The sequence below is a fragment of the Manacus vitellinus genome, unplaced genomic scaffold (assembly GCF_001715985.3).
Source record: "Manacus vitellinus isolate BGI_N305 unplaced genomic scaffold, ASM171598v3 scaffold_7_pilon, whole genome shotgun sequence".
NCBI classification, from domain to species: Eukaryota; Metazoa; Chordata; class Aves; order Passeriformes; family Pipridae; genus Manacus; species Manacus vitellinus.
Genome location: NW_021940813.1, coordinates 11,931,568 through 11,948,081, shown reverse-complemented (window position 1 = coordinate 11,948,081; position 16,514 = coordinate 11,931,568). Strand labels below are relative to the sequence as shown.

At 37.9% G+C, this 16,514-nt stretch overlaps 1 protein-coding gene across 4 annotated transcripts in view; it reads right to left on the bottom strand.

The window, feature by feature from the left end:
• Positions 1 to 16,514, bottom strand: part of SH3KBP1 (SH3 domain containing kinase binding protein 1) — a 191,188-nt gene that overhangs the window by 60,988 nt on the left and 113,686 nt on the right. For all 4 annotated transcript variants that reach the window (XR_001922148.1, XM_018084241.1, XM_018084240.1 and 1 more), the window contains exon 6: positions 137 to 212. Coding sequence is in view for 3 of the 4 variants with exons in the window: in XM_018084241.1 (XP_017939730.1) it covers positions 137 to 212 (76 nt within the window). In the remaining variant the exon portion in view is untranslated. The remainder of the gene's footprint in view (positions 1 to 136; positions 213 to 16,514) is intronic.

The following is a 16,514-nucleotide window of genomic DNA, read 5'->3' as shown; positions in this document are numbered from 1 at the left end:
AAAGTTTATTCTAAATATATCTATCTGCATCCTGGCTTTTCATATATACAGGATGCTTTTAGCCAAAACCAGAGAAAAGTGTTCAGCTTGCCTTTAATAGCACAAAGTGCAAAAAAGAAAAACCTATGAAACCTACTTTTTGTTCTGCTGTCCACTTCTATTTTTGTTGGCTCCTGAGTTGCTGTGGCTGGAGGTAATTTCTTCCCAACACTCTGAAAAAAAATAATTATTCTCCTTTAAAATTTGCAGGTTCAGTTAAAAGTTGGACAACATAAAAAATTGTAATGGAAATACAAAATACAGGAGTAGAAAAAGGAAAATAAAGAAACAGAGGCAAATTATACTTAGGTTTGCTGCTGGGGGTTTTGTTAACTTTTTCAAAAATTATAAAGAATTCATAAAAATGTGATCCTCAAATTTACCTCTAAAAATGTTTACTAACATTTTTAAACAATAATCCCTTAACACAGTTTCAGGGAAGACTCAGAGAAGTTTCATTGGTGGACTGAACATGTGATGAAATTACTTAAGTAAAGGTGCTATTCAGTATCAAAACTCAAACTGAGAGAAGGGGGAGGAACCTCCTTGACTTCTGTCCATACAAGAAGTATTCATTTCAGTCATTCTAGATTGAGTGTGATTTTTATATTGACAACATCTCTCTAAAACATTCCCATTTTTACTTATTTTGAGCAAAAATATTTAATTTACAGATCAGTACTACAATAAGCAATAACCACCCTCAAACAGGTAAGCTGTAACAATAAACAAATGCTATCTGCCCCCACCAAAATAAAATAAAATTGGTATTAATCTTTATATCTTTGCCTGTTATTATATGAACGCTCTCTCTCCCCTCTCTCTCTCTCAGCTTTTCTCCCTACCAAGGAAGTTGCCTAGCTTTAAAATCCCAGCAATGTGTACTTGAAGAAATAAGTGTAACTATTACTTGTTTATATAAATAGGAGTACTGAAAAGCCCTAGCTGTCATTCAACGTCCTTTTCTGGCAATGTATGCATAAATACCACGAAACCTCCTCCATGCTCCCTTGACCTTCTGAGTAAAAGCTAAGAGATGAGAGCTAAGATTTAGTCTTGGAGACCTAAGGAAACTCTTGGGGACCATAAGGAAAACACTGGTCAATACGAGAAGCAATATGAGTATAGCACTTCTAGTAGCTGAAAAATTCCAAGCTGTATAAAGAATAATAAGAGCTCCATGTTAGTAATTTTGTACACTAATGTGTCAAAACATATCTATGAAAAGGACTAAAATACACACAGGGATTTCAGGTTGAACACTGGGGAACAGAGATAGTTTTAAGAGGTGCCCAAAACAGTCATCTAATCTGTGTTGACAGCAAGACAAACTATAAATTGCAGTACCCAAAACCATCCTGTTGCAACTTAACTTGCAGGTGGCAGCAGAAACAACTGACCTTCTGCTGAGCTAATGACTCTGCTTACAACCCAGAGTTTGTGAACTGCTGAGGAAGAGAGATCAAGAACAAAACTCTACAGAACCTCTGAAATTCTTTGCTGAGGTGGGAATGAGAGATAAGAAGCATTAACTGAAGCAGTGACTGTGAAGAGAATAGAAAAACAGGACGTGACGCATTCCTGCAAACCAGGAAAGGGTAAAACTAAGAAAAGTGCATGACCTGCCTGTGCTGAAGCAGTTAAAAGGCAAGAAGGATTATGAGAAAGAGCTGACTGAGATCTAGCTGGAAAACAGTGAAAATTGTAGTCAAAGAGATATAATGAAAAATTTGAACCTACTGGGCATTTACAGAGATAAAAGCACAGAATGCCTGCAAGATGAAAGCAAGATTGGGAAGACAGCTTTTGGTTCAGAGGCAAACGGGGCAGTTCAAGATAGATGAACATTTCAGTATATGCCCATTCATGATCAAATCTTTTTTCACAGTTCTGTTTCACAAAATGGTTTGGAAAATAATGAGAGCATGTACTCTAACCTGCACCGCTATTTAACTCAGAAAGACACGCTTACTAAAAGAATATCCAAACCTAATAATTTAGGGGAGTTTGGGGGTTTTTTTAAAGATGAAATTGTTATGTAAGAGCAATTAATTAAAGGAAATAATTTGGTAATTGCTTCGCCGTAGATGAATCATTGATTTTATGCCATGAAACCAAAACCCAGATAAACCCACAACAAGCTCAGATTTAACAAGCTACAAATCACAGCAAAAGAATCATGGGCAAAAGGGAATATATTAGTGTATCCCAAGGGAAAGACAGGCTGCAATGTAATTTCTTAATTTACAGAAACTGATGCAAGGGCAGTGCTTGAAAGCATTTATTAATCTGTTCATTCAAAATGAATGCCTGTGCAGGTGATAAATCAGAATTGGGAACCAACTGATTCCTTGTGAACTGAACAGAGAATACCATCTAAACAAGGCTGCTCTTCTATGGGGAGCTAGGAGGCAGAATTCAAATAAGTTTAATGAGGGTTGCACAGAACCCACTCCAGTGAGTGAACATGTGCATTTCTTGTGGGATAGGGAGAGGAGAAGACAAGTGGAACTGGTGTTCTTTAATTGTAAGGGGACTGCACTCTATGATTTCTACAGGTGACATGGGCACTACTGATAGGAAAAGGGAATAAAAATTGCTAAGCCATACAAATCTAGTTTCAGGTGGACCTGTGCTGCCAAGATGTTTTACTCTTCCTCTGAAATGGTACAAAAGAAGGCATATTTTTAAATTATGATTTATTTATGTTACCAAATGGTCTATACTGATCTATGCATGGAAAACGTACATGAACCTTTTCCAAGAAATTTAACACAGTACTCATTTGTTCATTTAGGAAACACCCAAGATAAACTTGCCTCGCTCTAAGAGACACTGAATCCTTTATGATCTGTTAAATCTGATGGTTCTGCTTTAACAGGACAAAACCTTAAATACTGCTAAGATCTGTGTGCTGGGAGTCCCAGATCACGTAGTGTTATCAGAGTTACCAATTTTTCTGACAAGAAAACAAAAATGGGAGACAGTAACATCTCCTTCCATATAAGCCAGCAACTCTCCTGTTGACTCTCCAACTGTTCTACATCACTCATACTCCCAGACAGGTCAAATATCTACCAAGTTTACTACTGGCAAGGAAAACCAAGCAAGCCCAACTTAAATTCTTGCTGATCCAACACATATCTGCATGACATAGGCTTTCTTCTCAGGCACTAGTTACTATAAAATATTTTGGTCTCTTCTTCAGTTGAAGGCCCAATGCAATTTATCGAAATCTCCTTCATTTTTAAAAAAAAATGAAACATGAGAGCAAAGAAGACTCTAAGGAGGTTGAACTGAAGATTTCAATGTAATTCTTTCTCCTCCTCTGTTCTTCCTTTACATAAGAAGAAGGTCCAAGCCCTTCTAAACACATTGATCTATGCTGCAAAATACTGATATACTGATATACTGATACACAACTCCAGCTTTTACCTGACTCATTCCTACCTATGAGGCTCAACAGAAGCAAGCAAACCTGACCCCTTAACACAGGCAGAAAACAAGATTTAGACCTTGAAGGGCTTTTTGGGAATGAAACATTCCAAATCCAAGAGTAGGATCCTCAACTCTGCCAGCATCCCCTGACATCTCTGAGCATAAAGTGCCTCTCTCCATTTACCTAACTCTATCATGTTGTCAATAATGTTAGCAATAAAAAGTCACACATGGCATGAACCAGAATGCCCATAATGACACCCTCCCAGCAGTGTCCTTATTGCCAGGCTGCAAACACAAGTGAAGTTCAGCATTTTCTCTCTAGAGCTGTATATCTTGGATTCTTGGCTGCAGAATGGTTTCAGCACCAGCAAGAAGAGTAGCATATCATTCTGCGCCTTTGTATCTCTAGCGTGGTGGTACAGAGACACTCCTAAAGACTACTGTTTCAGTTTCCCTCTATCCTCCTCCAGTATGCTAATTATCATAAATCTCTTTTGTAGATGGTGGCAGTGAGCCTCGTTCCACTTACATTACTCTGGAGATACCACTGATGGGCTTAGTCCTGTCACACGAGAAACACCTGGTGGAAACAGAGTTTGTATTTGCTGACTCCAAGCCTATGTTGACTCCCAAGACACAACAGAACATTATCCAAAAAAAAGGCAGAATCTTGATCCCACTATTTCTGCAAGGTGAGCATAATTAGATTATTTAGCTGTCAGACACAAATTCTGCTAATCGCCTGACAAGTGAATCCTAAAGATGAAAGGGGGTGAAGTGCCCTCTTGCTGCAGAACAGCTGATAAAAGCATGAAAAATGACAATGATCTGGTGTACAGATATTCAGAGGGATGAGACAGATTTAGCAGCAATCTACCAGTATTTATGCTTTGTTTTACGAAGCCAATGGAAGGACAGCCTAGCACTAAATAACAGGTTCTGCTGGCAGAAGAGGCCTTGATGGCATCTAGGTACACTGCAAATCCATATCACTGCAAGCCAGTTTCCTCTGATACTGAAGTAACAGTGATTAAAAAAGTGGTTGACTTTTAGCACACAAAGTCATGTGACTAAGGTCATGGTACAATCTAAAGAGTCTCATTTTCTTTCATTTATATATTTTGTCTAAGCTGCAATTCCTCTAACAGCAGAGAACACTACAAGAGAAGTAGAGCACATAACAGGCACTATACAAGTCAGTTTTTCTCACTTAAAAGTACTTCCCTACAACTAACTGAACCCTGACCAGAGGAATCAAAAAAGACCTGTGGCCAAGTTTCCTTCTTCAGGACATTTTAGAATTGTACTTCAGGGTTTTCTGTTGTTGTTCAAAACTGCCTTGTCTATCTACTTTTGTTATTCAGGTCTAGTGTCTCTAGAACATTTAATCTGAAAATTCAAATTGAATTGTCAGTTGTGCACAGGTAGGTCCATACAGAAGATTCTGTTATACTTCTTTGCACTAAAGAAACATACTTATCTGTTGAGGTTCCTTTAACAATATAAAGGCTACTTGAAGCAACAGCTTATTAACTCAGGAATAAGGAAAAACATATTTACTCATCATCAGTATTATTCTGGAAAGTGTCTTGAGCTCTTTATCCTGAAAAAAAAATTTTGGAACTGCTACTTGGAATATAACTCCATGAAGACATTCTAAAAAATATATCAGACATCAAAGAATTCATAAAAAGGGGTGTATTAACCAAAAACACTAATATTTTTAAGTTTAAACTCAGTTTGAATAGTGAAAATATAACAATATGCACTGATGCTTTATACAAAGCAGGAAAAAACAGTTACGTATCTTGTGAACTTTTAGAATTTCAGAAAACATCAATAACTAGGTCGGGGGAAAAAAGTGTCATGTTTTTATGACCACAATACTTCCTCTCAGCATTCAACTAGTATTTTTAGATGTTGTTTACATGCATGAGAATTATCTAATATATAGGTTTGCATGCAAATCCAAGGCCACTATTAGTGATAGTATAAAATCTGTATTCTTAAATGTATTTTTGACAGTCCATTTTGTAACTGAGAACATTTTTTCACAAAAAAGCAGAAATGGTCATTATATTCTTCCAGCTCTGGATGAACAGAAGCATAAACAATCTTCTCACATGTGGTGTTGTGAGGGGGTAGCCAAATTAATTTCTTTTTTTTCCTAATATCCTTCAAGTGCTTAAGGAATGTCATCAAGTCCTCTATCCATCCTACCTGTCAGACCTCAAATTAAAAAAAAAAAAGAAAGAGGCAAAATATAAAAACCTCAAAGACTTCCACATGTCAAAATGCCCTCACTCTGTCAGAGACGAAGTAAGAGAAATGTCCAGGATTTCAGTTTTTCCCATGATGCCAACATTCAGCTCCACATAAAGTACTTTCTGTGATAGCAAGATCAAGTGTTGCTATCCTAAGGTTTCCCTAAAGGACAGAGCTAACTTTCCCAACGGGTCACCACATTACACTACCAGCACAAGAAGGTAATAGGAATTTTAAGAAAACTTTATAAAGAAAACAAAAATTCCTTAGGCAAAGTGCAACTAAGCACCCATCAGCACATTTCATTGTCTCAGTTATTTAAAATAGCTTCTTCCTCTGCAACTGCTTTCTACTCAGCTTTGCTTTGGTAGAAATACCATCCATATTGTCCTGAACCACAGTTATTTATATTTTTAATAGCAACTAGGCAGGTACATCTGCACTCCCAGCTAACACAGAGAGCCCCAGTTGCCCAAGTTGCACACATTTCTGACATCATCTCTGAGGACACTCCCACCACAGTGCAGGGTAATTTCCTTAAAACTAGGTTAGGTGAATGGATGGGAGAGAAAACAAGTGTTCGTCAAGTCCCCAGTTACAAGCAGGCTGTCTCAAGCACAGGCAAGCAAAAACCATTTTATTCTCCCGCTCATAATTTACTCTGAGTATGAGAAGAGAGACACACTGTCTCATAACTGCTGTCTCACAGGTGTCTCATAATTCACTTGCAGTGAGTAAGAGAGAGGGAACTGCCTGAGCCCACCCACCAAAGGTGGGCACATCCCCAGGGAGCTGGCCTTGGCTGCCACTCCTCCCCTCTGCTGTGACATTGGTGCATCTGAAAGGAGAGAGAAGGGAACTGACCCATATCCTGAGGTGTTGCAGAAGGGAAGAAAGGAAAAAAGCAGAGTTTTAACGTTATCTGCTTCGCTAAATAGCTGCACAAACATTGGTCGAAACTGAGGCAGGAAAATTTATGGTCACAGGGGGAAGGTGCAACTCTCAGTTGCAGCACTTATTTATACAAGCTTAGGTTTATCTGGAAAGCATGGTGAGCATCTCGCAGGGTGTGCGAGTAATTCCTGAGGCCAGGATATCACAATTGGACCGAGCTCAGGGCAAACCAAGGAAAGGCTGTGTAAGTGCTGGTTGGGGATTAAAATAAGTTTACTTATAGAATATTAGAAATGAATTGTGCAGGTTTAACTTTAATTGTAACTTGCTAACAGCTTAGCAGGAGCATTCCCTGCTCAAAGCTTGGCATAGGCGAACTTTAAATGAGCTCCCTTGTTTAGGATGGCTGGCTAAGCAAGGGAGCAAACAAGAGACAGACAGGATACCTTCAGGTAAGGGCTGAGACCCCAGAGGGTCCCAAAGCTGCCCCAGTCTGGAAGATAAGAGCAGTTAATGGGCTGCCCATGGGGACATGGAGAAAGAATCCAGTGCAGTGTTGGAAGATCCCAGACCATAAATCTCCACTGGACCAAGAGGCATCTCCAGAGCACGTGAAGATCTTGTGCACAGACTGGGAGAGTACAATGGCCCAGGGATTTCTTTGTTCAGAATCCCTCTCTGGAGGCACCCACCTGTAATAACTTGACTCTGCCTCAAATCCAGGGTCTGAACTCTTCTTTACTGATGCTTGCCTTTACATCATTCAAAAGCTGAAACATGAATGACACTCAGCTCTACATACCAGATGATGCTTCCATAAAGAATGGGTGCCCCTGACAACAGCATCAGATGTAGCACACACCCACAGTGCTTTCTAGTGGGATGTTTGGCAAATGTTTCACAGAATGCAAACAACAAAGCAATAAAGTGTTTTCAACTTTATATTATAGTTTCTTTGCACATAGTCAAGCTACATTATCTTCTACTGGACAATCTTCAAATGACACATTTTCACACTTAGTCCATATTCCAGCAGACTGAAGTGCAGTTTTTACAACTGATGTCTGTATCAGATGACTTTTGGAGCTGGATGAACATAGGACTTCTGAATGACAGTATATCTTTTAAAATAAATAAATCCTTTATTTATTTTGAAAAAAAAAATTCCTGTGAAAGGCTTTACTCTCCTACAGCAAAGTTGCAAAACCCTGTATTTAGACACTGTCAGAGGCATCTTAATTCTCTCTGCCTAGACTAAATCAACAGATCTCTGAATAAAAGATGTTCCTCCAAATAAATATTCTGGTGTTACAAAGCAAAAGATCAAAGCCTTTATCCCACTGGACCTCCTTGAAAATTAACACAATTTCAGGCATCAGTCTGACTCTTACCACAATTAATAAGTTTGGACAAAGCAGACAAGTTGTCCCAAGTCAAGAGTGAAGAGGTGGGGGCCCTGTAGCTGTTCATGAACATCAGTCCTTTGGGAACTGGCTACGTGACAGACGCCAGCATTGCTTTAGAGGAAAGCAATATTCAAGCAGTCAGTGAGTAAATGCTGTGTGAATGTTAAAGGCTTTTGGAATGAGCATCCATGTGCAGAAAAACTAAAGGTATCTGGGGGAAAATTGTTTTCTAGTGTTCACACAGAAACTGATATATTTTTACCAAATGCAAAAGTTAATTCTTGAATGCAAAAGACAAAAAAAATGGGTGTGTGTGTAAAAATAGCATGTCAGTCTAAATCCTACTACAGTACTCTAATTCTCATTCCAGAGAATGGGAAACAGGTTGTGATTATGTTACACCACAGTCAGTTCACTTGGTGCCCTAGAAATACAGCACTGATTGTCAGAGCACCTTACAATTACTGTATCTGTCATCCACTGTCACAGCCCTGGAATCCAAACAGACAAGCAAGGAAGAAAGTAAACAAAGCAAAGGAAACAGCCCAGAGGTCCCCAGACAAGGGAAATTTTAGAACAAAACATGATTTTGCCAGGGCTTTGTTTTCTGATTCATCACTGATGGTTATTCTTCTGATTTCATTCTTTTTTACAGTTAAAAAGAAGAAGCAAAACTACTTCTTCTCATTGGTTAAATGCTTAAACAACATCAAGCCTGAGAATAAATGTTTTGAATACTTAGGGAATAGTCACATTTCTTTTGATTAAAAACTACTTTATTTTTTCAAAATAACTGTAACTTCTGAAATATTTAATAAAATAAGTTTCAAGTGCTTTACTTAATTACATCAAAAAGTATTTGAAAATCACATAAAGAGAAGTTCTAGAAAATCACTTGCTGTGACAGACAAGTAATTATTTATATGATTCTGAATGTTCAAGGGAAAATAAAGAAAAAATTACAAGCTTGCACTACCTTTGGCTTACCACTGTGAAGGATTACATACAGAAGAAAAAGGAGGGAGAAAGGAAGGCCAGGATGATTTAATCAATGTATGTTGACACTCCCTGATGGCTCAGATTCTGTTACTCCACAACCAAAGATGAGAGCAGTATGTTCCTTGGTAGACTTTTAGGTATGTACTTTCTTCAGGAGAAAGCACTAGGTCCTGCAATTAAAACCATCTTGTGCTATTGTTTTTATCTTGGATTAATCAAATTTTATCTCTTGAATATGTTATTCACAATTATTCATTATTTTAGTCATCATCTAGCACGATTTCTTACTTAGCTACTGAAAAGATAAGAAATCTTAAAATGTAGGGTTTCAGGCTGGCCATCCCTTCTGCTGTGCTGTGACTGCATGAGCCTCATATCTTACATGTAATCTGGTTGTACTTCTCAGTATGATGGCATTCAGCTGGTTTTGCCACTGAGATGTAAAAAAGCCAAGATATTGGTGTTCTGAAATAGTTAATCAAGATGAAGTTAATTTCATTTGAACATCAACTGTGAGCCAGATGTGTCCATATGGGGCAGTCACTGCAGGCTTCCCTTCTGTCAATGGAGGTAAAACAGCCCTTTTAGCATGTAGTTCATCTGGACTTCTCCTTTGGGATAAAGAAAGCTCATGTCTTAATAATGCCTTTTAGTCCACAGGCTGTGAAGAAAGCCTGAGTACTAGCAACACCATAGACACATAAATTCAATCAGAAGAATCCCATGATAGTTGCTATTTCTAAATATTTTAGTTGTCTAGCCCATGCATGTTACTTGCCAGGAGAGCAGCCAGCTAATTATCTGAAGAAGTCTCCTCATCTATCTATCTGGATCTATCCATCTATAGATTATCAGTAAATCTATAAATCCAGCTACGAAATCAATAAATAGTGATGTTACAGCGATACAATGTTGTCTTTATACAAGTCCACTGTCATCTTTTCTATTTTGCAAGCCAATTGACAGCAATTTTCATTAAAACACACAAATAAAAAAGTTGCTAGTCCTTGCTCCTGAAGAAGATGGAAATGGTGACCTCAGTGCACACTCCAAACTAAAACTGAGATTCAGAAGAGTTTACTGTTCATCCTTTTTTAAGAAAGATTAACTTGGATAAGTAAGTGATTAAAAGACAGGAAACAAAAGATAGGATTTCATCATGGTGATCAGTAGAGTTGTTCAGGGATCTAGATCAAGGCTCTTGTTTTTCACTTCTTCACAGATGGTCCAGCAGAGGGGAAAGAAAGAAGCTCATTTCAGATAGAAGTAAAATGACACCTTTGGACAAAAAGACTATCTTTAGACAGAGATGACAGGCTTTGAAACCCATAGCTGTTAATACTCTGGAAAGCAATAAAAAGCAATATAAAGTGCTATCAAAATGCTGTATAAATCCATCCAACACCTAAGTCATTGTGTGCAGTTCTCATCTCCTTTCGCCCTCACACATAAACCATTTAGTTCCTAAAGGAACTGAAAAAGACTGAAAGTCACCAAGAATGATCAAACATATGGAACAGATTCCTTATTCTGGGAAAAAGATACATGCAGGTGACACAAATCTATAAAAATCAGGAGACATTAACAAGGTAGTTAGGGAAGACTCACTAATTATCACTTCCAGTAATAAAAATTAAGGACTCACTCATCTCTTCCAGTAATAAAAATTAAGGGCTATTAGATGAAATTAGCAGGTACCACATTCAAAACAAAGGGAGGTAACTCCTTCCCACAATGTGTGATCCAGCAGATTGGAACTCTTTCACAGGAATGACAGATGATAACACATTATTTGCAATGAAAATGTGACTACTCAATCTGACAAGGAACAAAAATCCACTATGGTTAATAAACACAAAGTTCAAAATGACTAGAGGCTGTTAAGACTCACTGCAGGATTTTCTTTGTATGTGTGACCTGGTCTCACACTATTCCCCAGGCTTTCTGAACTGACTACTGTTTGGAGGCACAACATGAGCCCAGGCACAGTTCTGAACTAAAGATGTCTCAGGATCTTCCCATTTCCTGGAAATATTATTCTTTAACATATGGAAATGGAATATTGAATACGGTACGCTTCAGAAAGTAAACTTAAGTAAAGTAAGGTGACATAAAACCAAAGTGATAACTCAAGGAAAACTTCAAAGAATTACTCAAACTCTTATCTCCCCCAAACATTATCAAACACATTAACTTCTTCTGTTAAAAAGAAAGCAAAACCATAGGGAGAACAAGATATATAGAGAAAATAATTAGAAAAGTCTTCAAAATTACTAAGCAGTAACTCTTAAAGGTTAATTTGAATCCTCTGATTTGCAGGACACTACAGAAATTTTCAATGAAAAACCTTCAAAACTAAAAAAATGCTTTATGGTATATGCAACTGTCCTGGGCCATCTTTTGTAGTTCCCCCAGAAGCAAAGAAACCCACTATGAATCTGAAAGATTATAAAAATCAAATACTGGATTGACAGTCAGCTATTGCAATGAAAAAGACAAATCCACAGTACAGAAATGTATATTTACATTTCCTATCTAGCCATCTCAAACTTCTTATGACCTGTAAAGTGGATTATATCTATCACAACACTACCAAGTCAAGCGCTTGTAACAACTTACCAACCTCCTGAATAAATTCCGACTCTGTCAACTGTCTGGAAAGGCTTTGACTGTTGCCTACTTTCTCTGAGAAACTGCTATAGATTTGTCTCCAGATGCACAATATTTCAGTATATGAATACAAAGTGTTCCCTCAGCAATTATATTGATGTTTACACTGAACTGTAATTGTTTATATCATCCACATTCATGTAATTTATACTTCTGCATTTAAAGGAGAGTCTAAAACCTTCATGGTGGGGAAGACTTCTAATTAGAGACTGTTTTACAAATTCCTAACTTCCCATTTACAACGACAAAACATCTCTTCAGCGATTTCAGAACTGCTTAAATGGAAAATTACTTTTTTTCTTGTTTCCAGCTGTTGAGCTCCATTTAGAAATGACCAAATGTCTCATCCAGCTACCCATGCACAAAAACTACCAGGTGTTTAGCAGACCACCATCAGTCTACAAACCACAGATGAAGAATATCTTCATTAGTATTATGCAACTCACCAGAGATCTGTGCTATATCAAATAACATTTGAAGAAATAAGTACGAAAAACATGCATTTTTTGGCTTAACCTCTTGGATGGAAAAGGGAGTAGAAACAAAACCATTATGAGTAAAACATCATTCTCATTAAAACTGTGGGTAGCTTGCAGAGCAGAACAGTGCAAATTTTGCTTTTTAGAGTGTTCTCCACAGTCAAACCTGTTCTACCAGCAGGTGAGTTTCAACTCTAAAGCTATTGTAACTTCATAGTTTGATAAGTTCTTAAAATTTGAAATTATGGGCACGGAGGGCACTGGAGAGGCTTTTTTCTACCAATATGCTTGATGTGCTGAACAGGAGAGAAACCTATGTGTCTTAACTTCCATGCTTCATAACTAATATTTCTGTAAAATTTGGAATCCTGACATTTGATGCTGTCAGGCTGTCGGTTTCAAACCACTAATGAACTAAAAGTCAGCCTTCCTAAAATGTTTATGGTGAGAAAGTGAATGTAAGAGTTTAGATTAGATAGATGCTGCTGAAACAAATGGAGCGAGACATATTAGAATCACTGATGAGTAAAAAGACTTTAGTAAATGAAATAAAAGGAAAATACAGAGTGAAACGCACACAGCACGCTCCCAGCTGCCTCATCTCAAAGTACTGGAAGTGTGCATATCCAAATGAGCATTTTCTTTCTTCCTCAAGCTGCAAATTTGCAATGCTAGAAGGTGCTTTTGTAACAAAAGTGGTTTTTGAGCAGAAAGTCTTATTTCCTCCCTGCTTTATTTTTCATTCTTCTCTTTTACTGACTGTGGCTCACATAAATGTAAAGAAAACATGTCTCCTTGCACCCCTTGCCATGAATTTTACCATTTGCCTTTGCCATTCACAATTAATTCCTATCTCCTCTAGGAAAAATTCTTTAGTCAGTCTGCACTGAGTGAATGAAATTCCTTCTGGCTCTCCCAAGAGAACCATGCCTGTCTAGATTGCAGCTGGTAACTGGCATGATCCAGATTTTACCATCCAGCTTAGACTGCTGTTATGAAACCTCCCTCTTTTACAAAAATTAATGAACCTTATGAACCTTAATGAACTGCTACATGGAAAAAAAATAAAATTCTAGGAACACAGTAAGCAAAGAATGGCACTTCCTTAATATCTTCCTTTTTTAAGTGGCAAGAATAGATCTTTGCTCTTTTGTGAAAGTTACAATGTTGTCAACAAACTGACAAGTAGCTGTTCAATTATATTTTTCAAACTCAATGATTATTAAAAAAAAGAGTAAACCCATACTGTCATATAGATTACCCCAGCTTTAGTGCTGACAGCAAATATTTCTTCCATTTTAGTATTATATTTCTTCTTTTCTCCTCAGATTATCTTTAACTTTCACTTTTTAGTTTTGGGTTTTCCCCCACACACACACCTTGCACCACTGAGGAAAAACAGGGACATCTTTTATGTCTTTTAAACTCTACAGGGAAAACTGCAGAGGAACAAGCAACTCGAAACACAAACGGAAAATGAATAATATCATGTGTTTCATCTTTGCTTTTCAGCAAGTGCTTGAGGTACTGAGACTGCTGCAGAAGAAAGCACCAGCTGAACACATGGAGGTCTACTGCTCTTTGGGTGGCCAGTGGGTGGTAGAGAGCCCAGCACCCAGCAGAAAGGAGGCACCAGCAGCCCCAACTTGGCTACCAGTCGCTGTTGCATCAGGACTTCCTCCCCAGGAGCTCCATTCTCTCTCCTCTCCTTGCCTTTTATTGGAAGTTTTTATGAAGCACCTAATCAACTAACTGTACTAATATAGGCTCATGTCCCTAGTGTTTAAGCACTATTTTAGAAACACAGAATGCCACCAGCCTCCTATAGAAACACATACAAAGCGTTAAAAAGGCATCTTAGAAACTGGCCTACAGATTTTTATCCTACCAAGTGTCTGGCTGGTGTACAATCCTTTCTCCTTCCCTCCTTCCTCTTTTCTTTATTTAAGGCAGAAAAAGAGAAAGACACATGGCAAATTTTAAGAGAAAAAGCAACTCAGAAAATTTGTTGCTTCATTTCTGCACACAGCTTACTGACTTCAGCTATGAAAAGCCAAAGCTGAAGAAAATTTACATTTTTGTACTAAGAGCTCCCAAATTATCTGCAAATCATTAAACAGTTTACTTGATATCTCTCCATTCAGCTTTACATAAAATTTTACAAGCAACAGTTGACTCTAGTTGCTTTTTCTTGGGAGGGGAAAGAAAAGAAGATTATTTCCATTTAGATTTTATTATCCCAATATAATTTTCTCCAGAACTCATTCACATCAATTTTCCTTGCTTGTACAAATGTCACCTCACAAAGAAGAGGAATTAATAAAGCTCCTTCTCTTTTTTCTGCCAAGAAGAAGTACAGTTTTATTAGTGTATTTAGGAAGGAAAAAACAAGGGGTGTGGGGGGTGAATTTTCATTTACTAAGCAAACATTCAAAAGAGCAACACATCCTAAAGACTTTGAGACTCATCTTGCTTAACTATAAAGTTGCATTATTCTTTACAGTAAGAAAACTGAAACCACATCATATAGGAACAGAAAACATCTGTGCAAGTTTAATGGCCAAACAGGCGAAAAGGAAAAAAACTTAAACTAAACAGAGCCAGGATAGAATATGTTTTCATACAAAAGTAACTCCCTATTCTAATATGGTCCTCTATAGCAGAAATGGACTTCAGTACTCTTTTCCCTTCTCTTTACCTACTCAGCACCTACAAAATGTGCAGAAGAACCAAAGAACCCTGCAGTTGAAACTAGTGCTCTGCAGAATAAGTATTATGATACAGTTTTAAACAGCCACAGAAGAAAACCCCAACTAATTGTAAAATAAATACCTCCTCTCCCATTGTGAAGCCAAGCTGCCTTTCAGCAGCTTGAAGTGTCCAAGAAGAGTCCTGGAGTCCTGCCCCTTCCTTGCATGAGCTCAGCTCAGTGAGAGCGGGAGCCCAGCCCTGACACTGACTCACGATCCGGGCCATCCCGGGGAAACAAAAGTTCCACTTGTTTATTTTACAGGAAATCTGGAGCTTTTCCTACCTCTGCTCACACACAGCAAGAAGTTTCCTCTCCTTTCCCAAGCTAGCTTAGGGAAGCTTGGGAAAGGAGAGGAAACTTAACCAGCTCTCCCGGCTTCTTCAGAGCAACAGCTAGGAAAAGCAAGGATGTGAGTGACGATTTAGAGACCTTTTGTGAACAGCCCAGGCAGAAAGTTTTGCAAATAACTCTATAGGCAAATGGGCTCATGACAAATTCTGAGGGTATTGGTCTCTCGGGGGGGAAGGTTGAAATTTCATATTATTTATGTCTTTGTTTCAGCCTTTTTTTTTTAAAGAAAGATGATCAAGAAACTGAAATATCATTAAGATGATGCTCTGTGCCATTAAAATCTCATAAATTCTTAATACTGCCTCCCTATAAATATTCAACTTTAAAATGACTGAATAAGGGCAGGGGAGGGAAAGACACAGACGATTTGGAAGAAATTAAAGATTTATACTTAAGCAAGCCACAAGGTACTATACACTCTCACTCCCATTTGACTTTTGCCTATTGAGCAAGTATTTACACACAAATACATCTACTGTGGACATATTTAGGCATACTTAGTGCATTCCCTATAGACACACAGCCCACTCTCTACAGAGCCATTCTTAACGGGAGTGCCAACACAATTATGGGACATGAGAAAAGCCTCTGAATTTACACATTAAAAAGGTGAAAGCAAAAAAAAATTGCTTCTCTCTAGTTTTATAAACTGCATAAGGAAAGATGTGACAGACTTAGACAGTATACAGATTGTAAAGGGGAGGAGATTAAATTTTTCAAAATGGTTCCTACAAAAGATAAAAAACAAAACAAACCAAAGCAAACCCAACAAAAACCCCACCACCACCACCAACAACCACCCAAAGGAAAAAAAACCCAACAACAAAAAACACCCCAATAAAAAAGTTATTTTGCAGAGTAAGGCTATTACAATTTATGTGCTGCAAAAACAGTAAGTATGAGGATACACAATTATCTTTATGGGATGCTTTTATAAGAAACAACAATCCCTTGGGGATTACTTAGATATACTTGGTCCTAGTCCAGTTGAGAGGTTTGGATTAGATGATCTCGGAGATCCCCTTTGGTTTTATACTGCAAGCAAATGGAAACTGGTCTGAGTAGGACTATCACTGCAAGTACAAATATTCAAAAAAAATATCAGGCTATTTTAAAGAATGGAAATTAGCAAAAGATTGTGGCTCACAGGAAAGGCAACATCTCTTGCAACAATGCTCCCTGTGCCCGCACCATGCTGCAGGACACCTTCAGGAGTAA